This window comes from Takifugu rubripes, chromosome 21, assembly GCF_901000725.2.
Source record: "Takifugu rubripes chromosome 21, fTakRub1.2, whole genome shotgun sequence".
Lineage (NCBI taxonomy): Eukaryota > Metazoa > Chordata > Actinopteri > Tetraodontiformes > Tetraodontidae > Takifugu > Takifugu rubripes.
Window position 1 is genome coordinate 13,070,577 of NC_042305.1, and position 15,989 is coordinate 13,086,565.

A 15,989-nucleotide genomic window follows, 5' to 3' on the forward strand; every position below is an offset into this window, starting at 1 on the left:
TGAGTGAGTGAAATTGTTAAAGTTTGAATAGAACAATGTCAGAGGGTCATAACGGTGAGTTTGTCCATTGAAATTGTATTTCCTGGCTGAGACAGCCCTGCTGAATGGTCTGGTGATTGATGCAAAATAGAATCAACTCATTCATGTTGAGAATGTGAGAGGAAGCTCACATTCTGCCCTGAGCTTCCTCCTTCTTTATTTTGAAAGCTCTCTTCTTGGCAGCCTGGCTATTCTTGCAGACCTCCAGCTCAGTGCCCACACACACACACACACACACACACACACAGCGTTTTCGAGCCTCTGCTGCCGCCTGGTGGACAACGTCTGAAAATGCTGCTTCATCTCTTAGAATTGCAGTCATTCACCAAAGCAATGGACCTCGGTGTAAGAACTTAACAATAATAACACGACTTATCATTTGTTCCTTTCCGGTTCAGAGACAGAAAAGGGTGTAAGATAAGACGGGAAGAATTGTTATGCAACCAGTTTAACCTGCAGGACAAACACCCTTTTGTGCTTGCCTCCCGCTGTCCCATCTAGTTTTGCGCCTTCCTTTAGCTGCACGCCACAAAACACCAGGTCTCTGCTCCACCCAGTACAACAAACTTGTGATTCCAGTCTTGCGACCTTGTGAAGTCAATTGTAGCAGACAGGGCATCTAATGAGCACATGACACGTTTTTCCTCCACTATGAATGCAGTCAAATTGTACATAAACACCACAGAAATAAAACCCACTCTATAAATGAATATTGGCAACCTGTCACTGTTGAATAGGAAACGAATAACTACTGTGTTTGATAAATGATGGACGTGAGCTTTAAATGACTCGATTTGTGAAAAGTTTGGACTCAACCTGTGAAATGAAACTGATGGAGGCAAACTGGTCGGGCTGGATGCGGAAGTTCAATTACTTTTTCATGTGGAAAACCTCAAACATGTCACTGATGTAAAAGGGGGGGAAGGAGATGGAATGATAACTTGATAACTGAAGAGTTGATTTGATTCCGAATCAGTCGTGATACAGATTCAACGGATGACGTCACACCCCAGAAATAACCCAAATATAAGGAAGGGTGCAGCTTTTCAGAGGTGGAAGACTTGACTGTGAGGATTTATGACGATGAGGAGGATGATGGTGGCGAGGACGGTGACCACATCGGGGGAGGTCTTACGCAACGACACAAGGCAACCTAAAATGGGAATCCCAACTACTCCAAGTGAGCCGGATCATTTGGCTCGCTTCAACGGAAAGCGTCTGTGTTGTGGCACTTTTTGTCGCACAAATTAACTGTGTAAATTAGTCACGTTTGTTGTTTTTACCCGAAACGGAAATATATTGTTAGTTTTGCTATAATTTTTTTTTTAGTTGCATTGCAATTTTGTTTTAGTCAGTGTTGTAACAAACATGATCGAACTAAAGATTTGAGGGAAATAAATGACCTTTAATCAGTGCCAGAGCTGCAGAAAAATAATTTAGAAACCACTGATTATTAGAATATTAAAATCGTTATAAATATACACCATTGGCTGATTTTAGACTACAAAAGTAAAGAAATACAGATAGATTATCTCCCAGATAGGTTTATTATAAACTCACCACTTTGTCGTTGAAGTGAATACAGCAACTGAGTGAGTGAAATTGTTAAAGTTTGAATAGAACAATGTCAGAGGGTCATAACGGTGAGTTTGTCCATTGAAATTGTATTTCCTGGCTGAGACAGCCCTGCTGAATGGTCTGGTGATTGATGCAAAATAGAATCAACTCATTCATATTGAGAATGTGAGAGGAAGCTCACATTCTGCCCTGAGCTTCCTTCTTTTATTTTGAAGTGATCCAAAAAGTGATCATTAAAAATATATTTTTTTGAAGTTCTTGGGGAAGGTAGTGATAGCAATGCAAATAATTCATGTGCCCATTAAGTGTAAAAAACACAAACCCCAATATGCAAAGTGCCAAGCCATTCAAGTAAGACTAAAAACGAGTTAATACGGCATGTTGGCAGCAATATCCACAGGGATGTGTCCTGTAGTACCATGTTCACGTTCATGTTTGCTGTAATCACACTGATCACACCCCAGTGACATGAAAACAATAGCAAATATGGGCACTGGGTATAAAAAAAAGCTCTATATCTAGAAGACAAAAAGAAAAAAATGTATAATACAGTTAAAAGATGGTTCTGAATGTTACAACTTGTGGACAACACACCAGTTTGTTTTCTGCTTTTCCACACAGTGGAAAATTTACTTCAGGATTTTGTCAAATGATGCTTCTCTCTAACTCTTCAAGTTGTAGGTACAAGAATCTTCTATTAGATAAATAACCCCTTTAAAGTCTTGATTCAGTTGTTTTGACATAGTAACTTGTAACTGCACCATCGCCTCTATAGTCAATTTTTGTGTCCCTTAAATTGTTGTGGCTCCACAACCGGAAACCCACTTCCCATACCGGAAGTGGGTTTGGTAGACGTCACAGAGGTGGTTCAATGAGGCGGCTCTTTCTCTGACAGCCCACGGTGATAGGCGACAGTTTGGGTTCGCTCTTCCTCCTTCAGCTGCAGTGATGAAGCCGGGGTCAGAAGTGGAACCGAGCTTATTCCCACATATACTCCGGCCTCAAGACAGCGAAAGACACCTTTAACTGACCTTCTGTGAGGCCGCAACTTTTCTGCGTCCTTTTTTGTTTGCTAGTGTCCCTGGATAAAGGCGTCGACATCTACCCGGGAGAATGAACAGCATTAAACAGGTGCCCACTCGGGTGAGAAGCCGCCGGGTTGAAGCCAACCTCGGGGCGGAGAGGGAACATTTTGAAAAACAGCAGGTAAATGCCGAAAATCGGGGCTGCTCGGCTCCTCTTTTGTGTGTTTTATGAGAAAACGTCCGCTGTTTTTACGCCCGCGGTGGCTGCGCCACTGTAGGCGCGCGCCGCGCCACCGCGCGCGTTACTGCAATCACAAAACTGCGACTTTTGTGTCTGAATTCACTATACTGGCATTAAAAAATGAAGCAAAATACGCTTTTGAGCGAAGCTGCGCGCAACTTTTAACTTAGTAGGGAGATGAGCTACATTAAGAAAGCGAACGCGTCGCGTTTATTTCACCATGAAAGCCGTCTGACGCGTGATGTAATGTGTCGCACCACTCATTCCTGACTTAAATCTGTCCATCATGCTCATCTCGTCCTTCCTGTTTGGCCACCTTTTCCCACATTTAGTTCATTTAACAGTTGAGGTGTTGCGGGCTATCAGGGGACCTCAGGGGACCTCAGGGGCCGGGTCAGAACAGATCTGGCCCTTGTGTGGTAGTTCTGAGCTGGTTCTTTCTAAATATGCACCTGACAGAATGATGTTTCTTTATGCAGCTACGTCAGTCACACCCTACTGTCAAAGATGTGGTTATTTTAATGTGGGGTGTGTACAGACGATAGAGGGGTTTGTTCTGTTGTTTCATAAAGGAAAGGCAGGTTTGAGGTTGTAACCTGATTCAAAACGGCATCAGGAGACTAAACAAGCTGCCTTGGAAGCTTTTCCTTATTTGTGTTTGTATGTTATCTCTGTTAATATTTTATCTCGCCCCTCGTACACCATCCAGGACAAATAAATAGATTTACACAACACATTTATTGTGTGTTTGTTCTCTTATTATCACATATAATGGGCTTATTTCTCCTGACCCCCTTGCATTTAAGAGTCAAGCCCCCCCCCCCCCAATGAAGACCATTGTTGGGGATTTCCCCTTTTCATTCTAAATCTTCCCACTTTACTGGGGAATCATTCTTTCCGGTTCACATTCTTTACACAAATTGCACCAAAAATGGCACCAAGAAGTTCCCTTTTTTTTTTTTTTTTTTACCAGCCAAGCAGCCAAAGCGTCGCTGGGTGCTGAAAACGTGCAGGTGTGATTTGCTCATACGGCGCCGCTCAGCTGAAGGGAACCTTTGGATGATATGCAAATAAAGTCGCCAGCACAAGGAGGTATCTCGATCGCTGGTTGGCTGTTGCTGTTGTCAACCACCTGTTGATCAGGACCACAGCAGGCACTTTTTAAAAGGTTTGCCCCGTGTAGGAGAAAGGAAGGTTGTTATCTTTAATGGGAGTGATATTTTCTTTTTGTCGATCAGGGAGTACTGCTGATTCACCCACTCCTCTCTGACGCCTCACACTCTCCTGCACTCCCTCCTCTCTGTGTCAACACGGTACCAAGGTGAAACGTCTCATGCAGCGTCCTCTGTGTGCATGAGTGTGCACACTTGCAGTGTTTGCTTTCCCTTGACTCTGTTGCCTGAGCGAGAAGGTATGGGGCAGGGTGGGGGATGGGAGTCCATGAGAGCAAACACAGCTACAGAATGGAAACCAAAAGACAGTCTGAATAACATCGGTGACAGTTTCAGGATGGAGTACAGCCACAGCCTATTGGCTATAACTACTGGTGTAAAATGACAGCCGACGCTAATGAATATTATTTTTGAGGAAAGCAACATAAGTTGTAATGTGGTGTTTTCACGCTTTGTAGTATCATGGGTTCAGTGTGGGTGACCCCTGGCTCCTGAAAATAGATGTGCGATCTCTGTGAAATTGCATATGTCGCAACATACAGCTCTATATAATGCATATGTTCATAGTCCAAGAAAAGAGGCGGTGGTGGTTGGTGCATACATCCCAATGAAAATGATAGGAGAAGACTTTAGTGCATCAGCTCCAGTCATACTGCAATGTACTGGCCTGTCACTGGTCTTCAGTATTGGCTATGCATTCTTAACAGAAGCATCAGAATATTAGACTTTGAAGATGAGAAATTAGAACCTTTTGCACTAAGTGGCTTTAAGCCAGCTCCCAGGCTATTGATTAGAAACGTATTACCACTGAAAATGCTCGCTGCTTATATAACTAAGTGGGAAAATAAACTATCGCAGACATCCTGCGTAACTTATTGATTTGCCGGATACTTTGAGCACTAATTATAGTCCGAGGTGTATCTAAACTGGACTAATAGCCGTGAGCTGTGTTTGTGACCTTGTTAACCAGATCGGCGACAGTCGTCCGTTGAATTAAGCTGATAAGAATGTACAAACGGCGCTCTTGCCTCTGAGCTGCACAATAAATGAGAAGCAGCTCAGGTGTAGCCTTGATGCTTTCACTCCATTGACTCAAATTGTGCAAAGACAGGGTGTCGGAGCCCATGGACGTGCTGCTGAAAAGCATAGACAAGGTATGTGAGGTCACCTGGAGGCAGGGGCTTTCCGTGTGGCGTGCACCAAGCCTGTGGCCACGCTGCTGTCAGCTGGCAGCAGACATCACCGCAAACCTCGGGGATTAGACCAGGCTTTCCTCCCCTCTCACTTGTCTCTGCTGGTCAGGGGGATTTAGCCTCACTTAAGGCAGATGCAGTTAACATTTGTCACTCGTTGCCACACAGTTTAGCCTGTCTAAGAAGCTGAGGCAAAAAGTGCTGGTTTGCCTGAGGAGCAGACCTCCCTGTGTTTGGCTGTCAGCATGTCCTAATGAAGTGCTCCCTGTAGGAGTGTGTGACCTCTGTGTAGGCTATGACATAATAACCATCAGGGTGCGTATGAGCCAGTTCGGGCTTTTAGTGTGAAGTACTTTGAATAGCGTGGAGGCTAAGTGCAGTGCAGTTGTGCCTCTAAAATAAATGCGGTCTCTCCTCCCGCCGACATGCTGCTCTGTGACAGCCATTCTTAATGTACTGTATGAGTCTCCCCGCAGCCTCTCTGCTCCATGGCCATCTGTTGAAGCCTCTGTGCCAGCCTGCGTGTGCCAGATCACAGCCCCCATCCAACAGAGCCTTCTCCCCCAGCTGTCGGCCTTCCTCTTCCTAAACAAGCCCCTCATTGTCACACAGGCACCCACGCTCGCCCACTGCACTTTCACTGTGTAAACCAGAGGCTCACAGCTCATTTGCGTCAGAGGCAGGGGGCAGGAGGGGGAGGTGGTCTCCCGATAACCACTACACCCCTCTCTCACGAAGCAACGCCACAGTAGCCCCTCTATGCTTTGTGCTGTAGTCATGCATGCATTGGCATGGCGTGTTAAAGGAAGATTGGTCACTACTGGGCTTCTGTATCAAAATCAAAATCAGCTTATGCAGCCACAGAGTCGTTCATGTTAAATGTTTGGTATCAAGTTCTGATTCACGTCTAATTTGGCAGGTTTTTATAAGGCTCTACTTCAGGGCTGAGATGATGGCGGCCGACGTTATTAGAAAATAATGTGTGAGAAAACAATTTCTAAAACGTCAAAAGAGAAGGAACCAGAACCTCAGTCCCTTGACAGATAAGACCAAAACCAGTTCATGCATGTTTTTAGAATCTTGGACCTGTGTTTTGGTGTAGATAAGACATTGGTATATTTAACCTGAATACAGTTGTGGGTGTTGTGGTAGTCAACTCCCCGGGTATTTGCGCTGTCTGAGGATTTAGGGGTTACATAATCGTCATGTGTCGCTCAGTGACCGGCTGAAATCTCTCATAGACAATGCTAAAAAGATGCCTGATGCTCCAGGATCTGCATCCAGCATCGGTGGATATTTAGTAGATGATGTTGGTTGTAAAAGATAAAAACGAGGGGGGAGGATGATACTGACATAATAGAAATGACCGATCTAGGTTAACATGTCTAATGAAAAATGAGAAAACAACAGAAAACCCAGCTGCTGCTTTTATATTCCCATAAGCAACATTGGCCCTCCAGCCTGTTTCATGTGCTAAATCCCTTTTTTTCTCTCTTTTAAATAAACTGGAATTGATCACAGCGCATTGACAGTGGTTGAAGTAATCTGCAGCTCCAGTTTGTGTGTTTTTCCTTTCCTGGAACACTTGTCTTTCCTGATGAACTGGTTTCAGAGCACCTCGCTGATTGTTGTCGCTCCTCAAGTTCAGGAAGGACTTTTCAAATGTTAAACTATTTTTAACTTGGGCATTTGGGAAAAATAAAGATAACAAAACTCAAATGTTTGTGGTTGAGGAGTTTCTGATTGTTTTGGATCGCGCCTGCCTGTGAGGTCACTGTCAGTCTGTTCTGTTCTGTATGTGTTCACGCTGCCGAGTCAGCCTCTCTGATTCATCCCCGTCAATGCTGTGCAGCCTGACATCTATTCAATGACTCACCGCTTATTTTTACCTTTTCACCACTTGTGAATTTGCTGTTGTCATGTCTGTTGTAAGTGGGCGGAGAAGCAGGCAAGCCGCCCCAGACTCATTCCTGTCATGTGCTCTCCACGCAGCTGAGCAGCATCAGTAAAGCCATCAACTCTACCGAGACGCCTGTGAAGGAGAAACATGCTCGACGTATCCTTTACAAATACAAACAGAAAATCACGTTCCCAAACTGAGGTCACCTGTTCGGTCCACAGTGTTGGTATCCATAACACGCTTTATAGAGTCTAAGATGATCCGACCTATCAGTGACGGCTTACAGTGAATCACACGGGAGTAACCGAGAGTACAATGCTGTGCAGCAGCTGCTGAAGCTATAAATCACTGTGGGAAAACACTCACGTTTCATCACACCAATGTGACAGATGTGTTGTTACTATGTATCACCAGTGCAGCCCTCATAATCCTGACAGGTTAGGATCCAAGTATGAATAACATGGTTAAGACTGGGGCATACATTGCTATGTACAATAACTCCATGACCTTGTAGGTAGAATAGCCATCCATGCTTTGAGAGTTTGGTTCGTTAACAATGCGACTTCAGGAATCATCCTGGGGACTCATAGGGAGAAAGGAGCTCACACCTTTTGGTCCTACGCTCTGGGTCTCCCTCTGGCCGGCAGCTCCGTTCTCAGCTGGAAGTTCTGCCACGTGCTACACAAAGTCCTGCGGGATGGACATGCAAATGTGAGAAGACAGTTGTTTTTGTTCCTCAGAAGTATTGATGTTAATTCAGCCTGAAAGTGACTCTCTATACCATGGTTGGGCTTAATTTCTGACTTTTATGTGAAGGCGTGTCCCCATTGTTGGTTTTGTCACCTTTACAGGTTCTACAAGACTGCATGAGACACCACAGTTCTATTGTTGAAGTGGGGAAACTCTGGGTGAGTCCATTCATCCTTCTGTAAATTTGAAAATTATTTTAGAGAAATTCTAAACTTATTTTTGGGCTCAACTCTTTCTTTTCTGTGTTCAGGGCAACCTCCATGACAGGTATGGACAGCTGGTGGGTCTCTACACCAAGCTGCTCTGTACAAAGATGGAGTTTCACACAAAGGTAATGGCCTCTTTTGTCATGATAGCAACACACTGTCTGCTTTGTGGTTAAAAATGTCCTGAAACCCCAAATGTTTCACAGCACCGACAAATCCCACCAAACCTGGAGGTAACAGATGAAGTCCTGGAGCGCACTGCAGGAACTGACATCAATAATGTGTGAGTTTCCCAGGAATAGTTTTTTTCTTCCTCATTTCAGTGCAGACATATGCCGCTCTCCTTTTTGCTGCCTGGAGAGTATCACCTTTTCTCCTGCAGGTTCCAGCTCACCGTGGAGGTGTTCGATTACATGGATGCAGAGCTGAAGCTGGCCGACACAGGTGAAAAACAAACCCTCCTCCCTCCTTTCTAACACTGGCTTTTTCAATGACGGGAAACCTGAGCTTCTTTTTAAGGCTGCAGCTCGGTGACATTATCTATTAATGTTCAAACGCAAGGAAGCACTAAAGGGGGTCAACGTCTGCAACTCTTTTCCTGCCTCAGACTTCCTGAAGTCGGCCCAGACCCATTTTCCTTGTTGGCCAAACTTGTTTTAGCTCACGAGGAAATGCCAGCAATCACAGATCATTAAGATGATTTCCTCTGATTACAATGGTATGCTGCTTCAAGACCCGGGGTGGAAGCACATGATTACAAATCAACAATATACGATTTTTTCCTTTAAATGGACTCTACTTATAGTCACTGGCATCTGAATTATTTTCTGGAAATGACAAAAGTGCTGGCTGGAAGGACTGTAGTTAATTCAGTAATGTGTAGGAAGGGTCAGAGAGTCTGTCCCTGTTTCCAGGATGGACAAAAGTGCAGCATATGTTATCCATCACAAGATGTCTCTGTTGGTTATCTTATTAGAGTCATATCTTCTGCAGCACAGATGCCTAACACAGGATGTACGTTCCTTTTTTGATCTCTGTCCTAGTGATTCGCCAGCTCAACAGCTCCATCGCCATCACCTCGCTCACATCAGGCCAGTGTCGGCTCGCGCCGCTCATCCAAGTCATTCAGGACACCAGTCACCTCTATCACTTCACTGTCAAGCTCCTCTTCAAGCTGCATGCCTGTAAGATATATAAAATCTCAGAAGCCTTGACTCATTTCATATTTCTGAAGGTACTGTGTGATAACAAAAAGTGCTGTTTTGGGTATTTCAGGTCTGCCTGCTGACACTTTACAAGGACATCGTGAACGTTTCCACGAGCAGTTCCGCAGGTGCGTCATCCAGTCACAGACTGTAAAGGAATGTTTCTGTTCTGTTACAGCGAAAGATGTTTTCACTAAAGGGTGTTGCGTAACAGCAGCTTTAAACAATGCAGATCATTTCCCCCATCTCCCAGCATATGTACCAGCTGCTGCGTTGCATTCATGCAGCCACAGTTTCACTGATTATATCTTTGTTGTTAAAGGCCTTTTATGATGGTGAAACAGCACAGTACTAAACTGTGAAAATGGCTTTGGTCGTGGGTATGAAATTATCATTACTGTCCTTTTCTCCACAGCCTCAAGACTTTCTTCAATAAAGCCAGAGATATGCTGTACTTCAAGAGACTGATCCAGATCCCCAAATTACCTGATGTAAGAGAGCAAGGGGCTGGAACACACTAGTTGCACAGTTTTTTGTTGGTTTTTTATTTTTTTTAAATCTATATATTGCATGTATGCATGTGTTATTAATTTGTTTCTGTGACTCCACCTGATTACAGGACCTTAAAGACTTTTTGATCAGACACAGTCTTTTCTTTGTCTCTGATCAGGCCCCACCTAATTTTCTGCATGCAGCTGCACTTGCGAAACACGTGAAGCCAGTGGTGGTCATCCCCGATGAGGATGAACCGGAGCAACAGGACGATGATGACGACGACCCGGAGCCGCTCATCGAGATTAGCGACGCCTCGACATCCAGTGTCCAGACACAGCCACAAGTATGGCACATGATGATTAAATGCACAACACCCAGCTCAGTATAATCATGATGTATTTTATCTTTGCAGCAAATGGATATATTTGATCAGACATTCGGACCCCCAAATGGAGGATTTGACGACAGGTGAGAAACCCCAATTTATGAGTATTACCCCCGTTTTGATCCATATTCCTATATACATTTAAAATAATGCTGTCTGTTTATTTATGCTGTTAATTGAAATGTTTGCCCAATTAAAGCAACCAAAGAAGAAAAAGCACAGCAAATATTATATATTGGGATAAGCCATTTTCCTGGTTTCTGAAACCTGGAGATCCGAGTCAGACTAGGCAGTATCAGACTGTTGTCCACTCCACTGCATCCGCTGTTATTATTGTCTGGCAGGGATCTTCAGATAGAGAGTCTGAAGCGGGACCTCGAACTCTTGAGAGCAGAGCTGGAGAGAATCAAAGCAGAGGTAAGGGACTTTAAGCATACTGTTGGTTTCAGACAGGAGAAGGATCGATTATAGTTCTGTTCCTTTTGTAAAGGCTCAGCGATACGTCACGCAACTGAAGTCCCAAATCAACAGTTTGGAGGCAGAATTAGAGGAACAGCGTGCACAAAAACAACGTGCGCTTGTGGAAAATGAACAGCTGCGTATGGAGCTGGAAGCCTTGCACCGGCGTAATGTCGATCATGAGAGCGTGCAGATGTCCTACATCGAAGCAGAAAGTACGTCATGCAGTCTGATGGTTTTTCTGATTATTTTGATTATCCTTTGACGCGGTGCTGCTGCAGTCATGCTGTCATCATTGTGCAGAAAGATCACAGGCCACCGAGCAGCGGTACAATAAACTAAAGGAGAAGCACACGGAGCTGGTGGCCAGCCATGCTGAACTACTTCGTAAGGTGTGGACAGATTGAGATGTTTGTTTTAAATGAGATTTGTCCCAATGGACATCTGTAGTTACGGTAATTAATGTGCTAACAGAGTGCGGACACTGTGAGGATGCTCTCAGCCACGCAGCAGACTCAGGATGAGGTGGAGAGGACCAAACACCAGCTGTCATTTGAGATTGATCGTGTAAAGCAGGAATCTGATATGAAGGTTGGTGCTCAGTTATTTCATTTTACATCAGAGCCATGGTGCAGGCCTATGTGACGGTGGATTTTGTTGTTGCTGTAGCTGGAGGAGCAAAAGTTTGAAATGGAGAAACTGAGAAGAGAGCTGGAGGAGAAGATGGCTGAAGTGACAAGGATCAAGGCAAACCTGCAGAGCAGCGAGAAGGTGACCTGTCAAAGCAGGAAGGATTTTTATATTTCATCACTTCAGCGTTCAGACTTTTGAGGCAAACGTCTGTCTTTGTCTGCCAGGTGTCGGAGCAGGCGAGCAGCTCAATGACAGCTCTGCAGGCAGAGAAGGAGCGACTCATGCGATCTGTGAGCGAGAAGGAAGCGGAGCTGTCATCTCTGCGTCAGGCAGCGCAAGTGCAGCAGTCATCACTTCAGCAGGAGCAAGAGAAAAACACCAGGGAGCTTGGAGAGCTTCAGGGCAAGCTGAAGGACAAGGTCAGCGGTTGCCGACAGCAGGGTCCCCAGCACACAGTGTCTCCTGAAATAATAGTTAATGTTTGACATTTAAATCATCTGTTAATCTGTGTGTAGGCCAGTCAGGAGGAGCAGCTCAAACAGAAGCTCCTGGACGAGCAGTTTGCGCTGCTGCAGGGCACTATTACGGAAGCTGAGGACATCATCCAAGATGCTGTCGCCAAGTTGGACGATCCCCTGCATGTACGCTGCACCAGTTCTCCAGGTCAGACTTCAACAAAACAAAATTTAAAAAAAAAAAAAAAAAAATCAATGTCAAGGTGAACTATGATCGTTTGAAAGTTAAGCGAGGGCAAATATGACGACAACTCGTGAAGCATCTGGGTTAAAATTGTACTTTTTTGTGGTTCAAGCTTTAATTCTGTTTTCTTAACACAGATTACCTCATCAGTCGGGCAGAGGCCACACTGAGCTCCATAGACAAAGTGAAAAAAGGCCATGCAGATTATCTGAGGAATATGGGGGGTAGGTTTACTTCCAATTTGTTTCACCGTCATCCTGTTAACCTGAGCCCAGGTTTGCTGATATGGCAGATCTCTTGCTGTCTGCTCTTGTATCCAGAGGCTGGAGGGCTGCTGAGGGCACTGACTCAGTTCTCCCACTTGGCTGCGGACACAATAATCAACGGCAGCGCCACTGCACACATGGCACCCACTGACCATGCAGACCGTAAGCAATATGCACCCTTCATACATTTCTAACTTGGCATTCCTTCTACCATATGTCCCGGGGTGTAACTTGATGATAATGGTGACTCTCTTTCATCCTGTAGGTCTGACAGAGAACTGCAGAGGTTGTGCCACCCAGAGTCTGCAGTATCTAAAGGACCTAAAGACCAAGACCACCCTTCAGAGGGCAGACCCAGCCTCCATACGCATAGTCGTTCAGAAGATCCTTCACTTGGGCCAGGTGAGATACATCAGTATCTCTGGATTCTGTGCCCATTCGGAACACGTTGCTGCTTGTGAATACAAAGATTATATGATTGATTGTTGTTTTCTTGTTTGTCTTCAACAGGAGCTCAGGCCCAAAGGCATGGACGTTCGTCAGGAAGAACTGGGAGATTTGGTGGATAAAGAAATGGCCGCAACCTCGGCAGCTATCGAGGAGGCTGTCCGCAGAATTGATGTTAGTGCCTTGAATCAACGACGCTGTAATAAGTGTTATAATATCCAGCACACGAGAACTGTGGTATTTGCTTCTGTTTTTAGGAAATGATGAATCAGGCTCGAAAAGATACAACAGGAATAAAACTGGAGGTGAATGAAAGGTTTGTGCTTTTTCTTTTTTACTTTTAAAGCTTGTTGTGTACCTGTTTGTATCCTGTATCTGTTTTTACAATCCTCATTTTAATCACGCCTGAACGTTCACGCCATCGCTCATGTCATCCTACCATCGGTGTTTGCAAGTGACTTATCGCTCAATGTATATTGTATAATGTTTTTCAGGATTCTCAACAGCTGCACAGACTTGATGAAGGTAGTAGACTTGAATATGTAAAGAAATAATACGACTGTAGCACCAATGCTGACCAAATCCAACTTCTTTTCTTCTGCTGATTGGAATCTAGTGAAAATGTGTGTTTTTCTTTCTCTGTTGTGTTTTCTGTCCTGCAGGCTATCCGTATGTTGATTATCGCCTCCACAGACTTGCAAAAGGAGATTGTGGAGGGTGGCAGGGTGAGTCACTGTTCTAAGTTTAAAAAGCTGCCTGCTTTGTTTTTCTTTACTTTTTTAAAGATCAATTGCTTTTCTAAGATGGACAACAAACAGGTCTGAGAGCACTATTTTTTCCTATTAAGGGTGCAGCAACCATTAAGGAGTTCTACGCCAAGAATTCTCGCTGGACTGAGGGACTCATCTCTGCTGCCAAGGCTGTAGGATGGGGAGCCACAGAGATGGTGTAAGTTATAACTGCAAGAGCAGCAAAGATGCCTATCCGAACCATTAAAACCCCGTTTGTCCCTCGGTGTGTTCTGCAGGTGAGCTCACGCCATGGCCACATCCAGCCACCTGTCTTGTTTCATGCAGTAGTAATAGTGTTTCCTACCAATGTCTTCTTTTTTCTTTTTTTTTTTAAAACAGATTTTTGGGCAGTTAATGAATTGTTACTAACACTCGCTTGCACAAATGCAGATTCATTCAACAAATAAAGCAAAATAGCACCAAATTAGTGTTGAATTGAAATCAATTGCTCCACATGTTCACTTGAGGTCATATGCAGGAAATATTGGTTGTGCCCTGAATTGGTCAGTAAGGATTCTTTGATTTATAATGTAACACTCGGGAAGATTGAAATGTTACTTAGAGGTCAGAACTGCATCCTTATCAAGTCAGTTGGAATGATAAAATGTCGTCACCTGCTTCCTTACAGGGAGTCTGCTGATAAGGTGGTGCTCCACACGGGCAAATATGAGGAATTGATTGTTTGCTCCCATGAGATTGCTGCTAGCACAGCTCAGCTTGTTGCTGCCTCAAAGGTGAGAGGCTAATAAAGAAGAAATATATGTCACAGCGTTGGTCTGTCATCATTATCTATTGCCACAATGAAGCCTGTTTGAGTGTGTATCGTCTAATCTGGGCTCTGGGCTCCTCTGATCAGGTTAAAGCTGACCGTCACAGTAAGAAGCTCTCAGTCCTCCAGCACGCTTCACGCAATGTGAACGAAAGGGCAGCTAACGTGGTGGCTTCCACCAGGACTGGCCAGGAGAACCTGGAGGAAAAAGGCGAGTACAGACTAACGTGTGTGTACACTCTGAGGAGCGTCTCTTCTATAACTCTGAAACATGTGTACCTTACAGATACCATGGACTTTTCTGGGCTGTCTCTCATCAAGTTGAGGAGGGAAGAGATGGAGTCACAGGTGAGTCGTGGAGATGGTTTCAACTGCAAACATTTTTACTTTTTCTATTCAAATGATCTAAATCATCAAGTCAGAGAATAAAGAGATGGTTTCAGCAGCGTCTAAAACCACCTCTTGATATCCCCCTCCTCAGGTGAAGGTGCTGGAATTAGAAAATCACTTGGAAAACGAGCGTCTGCGTTTAGGCGAGCTGAGGAAAAAGCATTACGAGTTGGCCGGAGTTCCCCTGGAGCAGATTTCCGAAGGAAACGGTGACGCACCTTCGGCTGATCCTGCAACCATGTCACCGAAATCCAGAAAGCCTGCGCTCATGAAGAAACCTGCACTGGCCCAGAAACCCAGCATAGCAGCAAAAACAATAGTGAGTGAAGGGAGCATGTTGGGATTTTGAGAGATGTTAAGGTTTAAATTAAAATCATTTCTGTGTCTGTGTTTCTGTTGCAGTTTAAGTGATATCTGAGCAACAGAAGACGCGGCTTCACTGCTGGACCAAGTTATGATTCATACCTTAACTCCCATTATTTTTATGCCAAAATTATCCAGAATCCAAGTTTTTTTCCCCGTTACCTGTAAGAAAAATGTTTTATTTCTGGCCACAAGAGCAAAAATATGTATAATTTAATGTTGTCATTTTTGAGGACATTTTGAGATGATCTAGAATTGTTGCTGCTTTTAGTTTTCAGACCAAGTTAATAATCATTCAAGGAAATGTGTTAATGCTTAATTTTGGTGTCTTATAAATCACACCAGTTTTTTTTTTTTTTTTAAATCTTCTGTTATTTATGATGTGGTGGGTGCTAATGGAAACTGGGACTCGTGTTACTGGTGTGTCCATGTTACTGCAAAGATTTTATGTACCTTTGGTTTTGCCTTTCCGACGGACGGCTTTCTTTGTCAACAGTACGTGTCTCAGAGGCCTTAATGTACTGTGATAATGGACTTAATAAAACTGTCCGTGTAAAGACACAGTCTGTATAGGGATGTGAAACATACCGTAATATAATTTATTTCTAGATTCATTGCCCTTAAGTTAAGATTTAAATGGTAAAGCACACCAGTAGACTTGAATGTAATGCTTGTCCACCAGTGACGGATGTAGTCAACCATAATTATTGAATGCCTGTTTCAGGATGAAAACATTTAGGGTTCTAATAATGTGAATGTTTTCCATGTTCACAATGCCTCCGGGAATTCTTCGTACAGGGTCTTAAAATGCTTTTCTGTTCTCTATCCTCTGAATATAATTGTCTTTATACACTCAGATCTTTTAATATATTTTAGTGAAGATGATGGTGGTTGCTCTTTGTAAGAAGTGTAAATGTAAAACTAACAATAAACGTTTGATTTTATTTCCTGTACTCATTTTCAGCCCATTTTAAAAAAAGCAA

The 15,989-nt window shown here is 43.9% G+C and overlaps 1 protein-coding gene across 1 annotated transcript; it reads left to right on the forward strand.

Annotated features, from left to right (window-relative positions):
* Window positions 1-2,494: 2,494 nt before the first annotated feature.
* Window positions 2,495-15,950, forward strand: hip1rb (huntingtin interacting protein 1 related b). The gene is made up of 32 exons (XM_003974951.3): window positions 2,495-2,823; window positions 7,241-7,304; window positions 7,717-7,859; window positions 8,000-8,056; window positions 8,149-8,229; window positions 8,311-8,387; window positions 8,487-8,548; window positions 9,148-9,288; window positions 9,380-9,437; window positions 9,725-9,800; window positions 9,980-10,147; window positions 10,217-10,272; window positions 10,534-10,606; window positions 10,680-10,863; window positions 10,952-11,040; window positions 11,123-11,239; window positions 11,318-11,419; window positions 11,506-11,700; window positions 11,797-11,944; window positions 12,118-12,204; window positions 12,301-12,408; window positions 12,512-12,648; window positions 12,757-12,867; window positions 12,951-13,009; window positions 13,188-13,218; window positions 13,356-13,418; window positions 13,541-13,641; window positions 14,113-14,218; window positions 14,341-14,464; window positions 14,540-14,601; window positions 14,735-14,962; window positions 15,046-15,950. The coding sequence occupies exons 1-32, from the start codon at window positions 2,731-2,733 to the stop codon at window positions 15,052-15,054; spliced, it is 3,210 nt and encodes a 1,069-aa protein (XP_003975000.2). The 5' UTR covers window positions 2,495-2,730; the 3' UTR covers window positions 15,055-15,950.
* Window positions 15,951-15,989: the final 39 nt, after the last annotated feature.

Excerpts from the sequence above, each read along its gene's own strand:
- hip1rb (XM_003974951.3), top strand. The coding sequence starts at position 2,731 with ATGAACAGCATTAAACAGGTGCCCACTCGGGTGAGAAGCCGCCGGGTT. Across the intron at positions 10,864-10,951 it reads GTCCTACATCGAAGCAGAAA|AAAGATCACAGGCCACCGAG; the intron begins GTACGTCATGCA and ends ATCATTGTGCAG. Across the intron at positions 11,420-11,505 it reads ACCTGCAGAGCAGCGAGAAG|GTGTCGGAGCAGGCGAGCAG; the intron begins GTGACCTGTCAA and ends TTTGTCTGCCAG.